Genomic DNA, 7,048 nt, shown 5'->3' with positions numbered 1-7,048 from the left:
TCACGCCTGTGCTATATTTCACATATCCATGACCCTAAGGATACGTACTAGTTCCCTCACAGTCGTCGCAATAGCTGAACCTTTTTTTATGCATTCACGCCATGTTGTCTTGCAAAAGCATCTGTAAACTCAGGTTACGTAAAGGTCAATGAGGTAGAGTGGCTCCCCTGCTTGAGATCCGATCGAAATGTCAGGCCTCTCCAGTACGCCATACAGTGTAGACCGGATTGTTTAGTGTTTTTTTCCCTGTAGATTAAAGGCACTAATTTCCTTTTAACATCGAAAGAGGAATAGGAACTACGCTCGTGATAAGACCAGTACAACGCTTAATGATAAAACCCGCCACTCTGCTACTACTGTATTTTTATAGAAGAAGAGGAAGAGGAAGACATTAGTTCAATGACATCTTGATTTTATACATATATATGTACAATATACAATGTACATATATATAATTTAATCTATATAATAAATTGCAGAATATAATTGGCTTATGCAATATTTCTGCATGCCTTCTATTGTTTGTTCTATATGTCCATACAAGCACTACGAAGCCCTACATGTAGATTCGAGCAAGCGAGGCGTAGACCCTCACGTGGAGGACCGAAACGACGACCGCAATAGAGGGACCCCCACTTCTATTACGTGAGCCATTGTTTTGCTCCGAGGACAACGGCACGGTTGTGTAAGGTGTAACTTTCTAGAATCAAATGGTTATAAAATATGTTGCGCAACGTTACATTGTCCTCTAGATGGCGGTAGAATCCTTTCGAAAGGACAGTGGAATCAGGGCCGATTCAGACACAAATATACTCGTTGTGTTGGAAGGTACATATTACTGAGAGGTTGTTTTTTTTTTAGCACTGATCATATTTTTGTCGAAAGAGGTTAGTTAAACATATTAAGCTTGAAATATCCAAACTTCTGACACTTTTTGAGTATGTGGATTTGTTGAATTTGGCACTACCTCACACAATCATACAAGAAAGACAAAATGGCTCAGTAGGGGTTAAACTAAAATGACCGGGCCATTTGTGCCACTGTGCGTGCTGACATGGTCCAAGTGAACTTTGGTCTGTAGTAAGTGCTGTTCAGTTGGCGTTCCCATTTAATCTGAGATATTGAACTGATAAGAACAGTTCTCTCAACAGTCTGCTGAGTGTATAGATAGCACAGCCACTGAGACAGAAATCTCACTCTTGCTTTGACAAAGACCAGTCCAGAAATGACTTTAATCTGACCTTCACTACACTTCTGAACTGAATTCCGGCCGTCTTTTGCTCCATGCTGCTCAACGTGATGCAAACCCGGTTTTCGCAGCTGATCGAAGGTCACTTTTAAAATTCTATAGTAGCGGAGGGTGACAGATGGCAGGGAGACCTCTTGCGATGGCTATACCCTTAACTGACCAGTCTCGCGTCAGGAGATTTAAGTTAAGACTCGCATGCAAATGTCAGCCAGCCAGCCAATCAGGAAACACGAGATGGCAAAAGGACTCACACCTTAAGGTCTAAAACTGTGGCTTTCAATCTGTTCTCTGGGAATCTCCTGGCCTGAAAATGTTTGTTTCAGGTGTGCACTAGCACCCCTGCTTCCGCAGATCAGCTAACGAACAATCCTTTAATTAGCTCAGTCAACTGTGATAGTGTGGATGAGCTGTGGAATCACATGGACTAGTGCTGGGCTGAAACCAAAAAAAAAAGTGCTAGGAACAAACTGAAAACCACTGCCTTAGAAGAATTCTAATTTACTGTATTTATCATTACGCAGCTTTTCATTTCCAGTATCATTTGAACAGTGATAAAGTGTCCGTGTTGTTCTTTGTGTTTGTCAGATTGTTTAGAAAAATAAAATCCTCTCAATATTACAATGTGTTGTTGTGAAACGTATATGTGGGTGTTGAGAGACAAGAGACATGAAGTTAAAATTTTATTTTTTAAGTCATGTTTATTGAGAAAATGATCTTGCAGGTACATACATCACCATAGCTACCAACAGGCTTCCTCAGTCAATCAATCACTCTCAAAACTCGATTCAGAACCCTCTTAACTCAGTACATTAAAATAATTTAAACCATTAACAGCTCCTGTGAAACCAGGGGACTCTTAATAACTAACCCCCTCCATAGAGTTAAAAATAATAGACCTGCAGACACAACACAAGCATACAGACCTTGCTGCAATATCAGCGTCAGACAATATGTGAAACTTCTGCCCTCATGGATAGGCATAAATGGTATGCTATGAGGAACACCCAGAATGAATAGTCCTGGCCACTTGGTGATATACTGTATTCATCGTGCTGAAGTAGACATCGTTAACATAGCAAATGCAAACTACAAACATTTAATTTTAAATAGTTTTTTCTCTTCCTCCTGTCCCCTGAAACGCGCGCGCGCGTGTTTTTTTTTTTTTATGACGTGGCTGACTTCAAGTATGCGACGAGGTCTGCGCGTTCGCCCTTCTTCTTAATACCAGCGAAGATCATCTTTGTTCCTGGAATGTACTTCTTGGGGTTCTCCAAGTACTCCATTAGAGTCGCGTCTCCCCAGATAATGCCTACGAAAACAGAAAAGGTCATCTGAACACACGAACAGAGCCATATGACGTTGGCTTGAAACGCCACTTGGCACCAACAGCAGTCTACATAAGTATTAGCTCTTCTGACAGGCCAGTTTCCCCATTTAGTCTATTTTCAGAAAAAAAAAATCTCTGTAAGACGTTAAGTCTTTATCTAAGTCTTTGTAAAGCATATCTGTCCTGCCAACATACTAAACCGCCTGTTATCAGATCTAGACCTTAGTGGGAGGAGCCTTCTGGCTCAGGTCACTCCGGTGCATCTGAACCTGCGCCGGATCTTACTAAAACCAGTTTAACCAATGAAGCCTGTAATAATTCAGAATCTTGATATGATTAGGGAACAAAAGTGTAATTTTCCGAGATTTCAAAATTACCTTTGCTCTTGTTGGCGTCTGTGTAGGAGTATCCCTCGGCCTGGCCTGTCTTGCGACCAAACAGACCCCACAAATTTGGACCCACTTTATGCTTTCCGCCGTTTTCGACCGTGTGGCACTGAGCGCACTTCTGAACAAAAACCTTCTTGCCCTTATTTACGTCACCCATATTAGTTCCTAAAGACAAAAAAAAAAAAAGAGAGAATTTTTCAAAACTCGAGATTACATCGCCAATACATAAACGGCGCCGTCTCAATAGTAGGTTTCCTTTTAACTGCAGACCAGATGACGACGTGAACAGCGTTTATACCGAAAGTGAACATGATGCCGGTAGGAAGGTCATACAAGGGGAATCAGAGCTGCCGTCTTTGCCGAGCACCTCTGGCTTCACCTTAGCGTCTCGTGTACTTAAAATTCACTGCAGACACATTCTAGAAAACTCATAGCTCTAGCTACCCCTATGCCACCAAAAACTGATTTCCTGTTACTTCTACCATCTATAATAACTTGCAAAAATGTTGGCATGATACCTACTTGAATAATTTTAGCACTATAGATCTCTGCTAGTTAATATTTAGAGATATTGCCAAACATTCAGCAATCAGATACCCGGTGGAAGAAATTTCACATTCATTTAACATTCGCTAGAGACCGGTGCTACGCTGGCTATTAGCTAAGCTAAAATGACTGACCACCTAGCGACACACAAAAGCGGGTTGCTGTTAAAAATAAGCATTAGTTGAGCAACTCTATTCCAATTTAAATCAATAAATTAACTAATACGTAACTAATCTACAAAGACACATCACTCCAGGTCAAGAGCGCCAGGAGGCCGGCAAATTCTAGAGCAAAAAAGCCGGTTCGTCTTACGCAACCACGTTAGCTGATATCCTTCAAAAGAATGTGCCGCCAGTATCTCTGAGTATCATTTTCTTTTGTTATATGCGTCTCATAATAAAATACCTTCTAAAAAACACGAGCTATATGCAAGACATTAATAGAAATGTAGCAACAAAAAGCGCAATTACCTTTAAAATATAGATGGAGAAGAAACTTTGACTTCTATTGTGGACCAGATCCTCACAGTGGCTTTGCCTCTTTTCCTTCCTCGGGCGTATAAGAAGGTCAGATCACTTTAGAGGCTCTGGTAAATGACATCACAATCAGGCGCTACCTCACCACGTGCTGGATTCCGACGAATCTGATTGGGAATCCTGTCTGATTTCACATCCTGTTCGCGATTTACCACGCTCTCGTTCCATCTATGGGAGACGTACAAGAATGATAGTATTAAACAGATAATGGGTTTAGGGGAAGATTAAGTGGAATTCACAGCGTGAGATCGTGTTAATTAAATACACGTTTACTGTGAATAAAAGAGGAAACAGTATCCTACAAAGAGCGACAATGAAATTCACATTATTTGACCTTGGTCATAACTCTATTCTTTCATTTTGATTTTCAGGAAACATCATAGTACAACGGTACTGTCTCGCATACATTCGCTGAGTCGTCATGCATGACTTCTACGTCAAAATATCCATCCATAAGGGTACAACAATTTTGCACGTAGTACCACATGATCGGCTGACGACATACGATCGACATAGCATTCCGTAATGCTGTGATGACGTAGTAGTCACTTGTGCAACGAGTATATATTGACTATTCCTCGGGCTCAAACGAGGAGACTAAAAAAGGTCTTTCAAGGACAATCGGCGCTCCGGTTTTTCCTCCGACAGGGGGGGCTGAGAGTCTGTTCCAAAATGCCAAAAATGTATGGATTTCACAGAAACCGCACAGTAGAATTACGGATGTATTTATGCTATACTGAAGTCCTGGTGTTCGTTTCCATAGAGCTGTTAAAGAGTTGGTACTTTTGGTTTAAAAATGGGAGAGGTGTGTCTTGATGTTTCTTAAAACTGTATTAAGGCAGTTTGCTTTTTAACTAAAGACTAATTTATTTCAGACAACAGGTGTTTGCACTCCTTGTCAGCCCATCGGTGACATTGGTTGGTAGAAACAAAAAAACAGGACAAGAGGTGAATTGTCCTACTCCTGCCCAGAGAGCTGTACTACGAAGTGAGGTAACTGGTTTATCCTGGTAACTTCTGGTTAAATGAAGTAAGTAAGTAGTAAACCTCATAATAATGGCTTTGTTTTTCTAGGGGAATGAAGCCATGGGTCTCTTCTATTGGGAAGTTTACTACTTTGAGTTAACTTAACCAGAAGTTACCTTTACCTCGCTTCATAATACAAGCCCCACGGGTGCATAACACACACACACTCGTATCCAGGGCTCTTGAGAGGCTTTGTGTGGGTCAACCAACCTCTTATGTCCTAGGGAGTTGCTACACCTGTTCCCATTAAAATCATCCCTGTCTTTTAAGTAAGGTTAGAAAACAATAGAACTCTTTCATGGACTGCTACGTATGTACAAGATGTCACCTACCTGAGTGTGGCATGGTAGTAATGTATGGAAAATCAGACTACAAGAGCAAAATGAATTGACGGAGTTACTTTCAGGGATCAGTGTGAAGGAAAGAGATAGATATCTCTAGATATCTTGAGTAATCCCTGAATAGGGAGAGGTATTGGAGTAGGTTGCCAGCAGATTTGGGCTACAAAAGGAAAGAGGGTTTTATGGGGGGAGCTTATGCCTGCTAACCCAGCAGGAGGAAGGAATGGTGCATTCAGTTTATCTGGCAAGAGTTTACTGTGCAGCTGCTACTTAAATTGCCTTTTGCTTGTTGATAGGCAGAATTAAACGATTAGTGACCTTCACACACCTCCACACATGCGCACAAAATGTGTATTGTGAGACAGGTGGGGGGGATGGAAATTCGGCTTTTGGCTTCAGAGTGTAAGACACTGTTATAAATGTGAATAGTGATTTTTTCTCATAGAATATTAACAGAGCATAACATGGACACGCGCACACACACAGGCACACACAAACACACATAGACACACACACACGCCCGATATAATGTGCTTAAAAGCACACTTGTATGAACTGTCTGAAGGATCGTCGCTGCCTCATACTGTTACTTCATGTGAAGGGAAATCTCATTTGACGGATGGTGAAGTTATTTTTGTCCCTTGTTGATATTTGAGAACTTGTGTGTGTCGGTGAGCTTGAACACATGAGTGTGTATGTGTTCCTTGAGGTAAGAAGCCATAACTTATTTGGAAGAGGGTCTTGGAAGTCACTGAAGTTCTTCCTCCAGCAGACACATGTACATACTCAAACATGATATAAGATGTCGGGCAAAGTAAACATATACCGTGTGTGTATCTACGGGGGTCAACCTTGTGAACCGCGTTTCACACACTGGCAGATGCAGCTGGTGAAAGGTTCTTTTCGTCTGCCCATTGCCTAGTTCTATAATGGCAATTTAAATGAATCTGTGTGAGATTCTAAGGAGCAGAAATACACAGAGGTTTGATCCTGTATGGCTCCATGCGTTTGTCACGTTTTCAAAATTGAAATTGATTTGAATTTTTTGGTGTGCCTCTGTTGAATTTAAATAAGTATTAGTTTTGATAAAGACACAAATCCCCATCTGTCTGTAATATTTGATTTAGATAGCATGATGTCATAAACCAAAATGTAAAAACAAACAAACAAATAGACAACCCCCACCCCCCCCAAACACACACACACACACACACATTTCTCTTCACTACCTTTTCCTTTCTTTCTCATTTCAACTGTGTGCTATGCCTGCATCAAGAGGGTGAATGACAATTGATACCTGCACACGCATTTGGTGCTTTCACTATAAACAGCAAATCAGCTCAGACTGTAGTCTTAATGTCAGGGTGCTGGAGGACTAGAATATGTCTGCTTATGCAGACATGATTATAATTTAATGTTGATTTAGAAAATCATTTGAATCATGCTGTAAATCCTGTGCTCAAATAATCGAACCGTTACATAACAAGAGAAAAGGAGACAAAAGAGAGAAGGAGGGTTGGGTACTTTGACCTTTGTCTTTTCTCCCTCTCTCTCTCTCTCTTTCTGTTGGATTTGTTTTCTTTTCTGTGGATCATTTCATCATTAATTTTCAGATTGAAAACTGTGATTCTTAC

General features: G+C 40.9%; 1 protein-coding gene across 2 annotated transcripts; it reads right to left on the bottom strand.

The window, feature by feature from the left end:
• Positions 1-1,927: 1,927 nt before the first annotated feature.
• cycsb (cytochrome c, somatic b) lies at positions 1,928-4,064 on the bottom strand. Of its 2 annotated transcripts, none has more exons than XM_030782134.1 (3): positions 3,982-4,064; positions 2,954-3,130; positions 1,928-2,558 (listed from the first exon to the last, which is right to left on the bottom strand). In XM_030782134.1, the coding sequence occupies exons 2-3, from the start codon at positions 3,120-3,122 to the stop codon at positions 2,413-2,415; spliced, it is 315 nt and encodes a 104-aa protein (XP_030637994.1). In that variant the 5' UTR covers positions 3,123-3,130; positions 3,982-4,064; the 3' UTR covers positions 1,928-2,412. The 2 variants fall into 2 exon arrangements, with proteins under 2 accessions (XP_030637994.1, XP_030637993.1); XM_030782133.1 differs by lacking the exon at positions 3,982-4,064 and adding an exon at positions 3,264-3,679.
• Positions 4,065-7,048: the final 2,984 nt, after the last annotated feature.

The sequence above is a fragment of the Chanos chanos genome, chromosome 8 (assembly GCF_902362185.1).
Source record: "Chanos chanos chromosome 8, fChaCha1.1, whole genome shotgun sequence".
Taxonomy (NCBI): domain Eukaryota; kingdom Metazoa; phylum Chordata; class Actinopteri; order Gonorynchiformes; family Chanidae; genus Chanos; species Chanos chanos.
The sequence above is the reverse complement of the archived record's forward strand: the minus strand, read 5'-3'. Positions and strand labels throughout refer to the sequence as shown.

What these genes read in the sequence shown, in the direction of transcription:
- cycsb (XM_030782133.1), bottom strand. An exon ending in AGACGCCAACAAGAGCAAAG is followed by an intron (nt 2,559 to 2,953) that starts GTAATTTTGAAA and finishes CTGTTTTCGTAG; the next exon opens with GCATTATCTGGGGAGACGCG.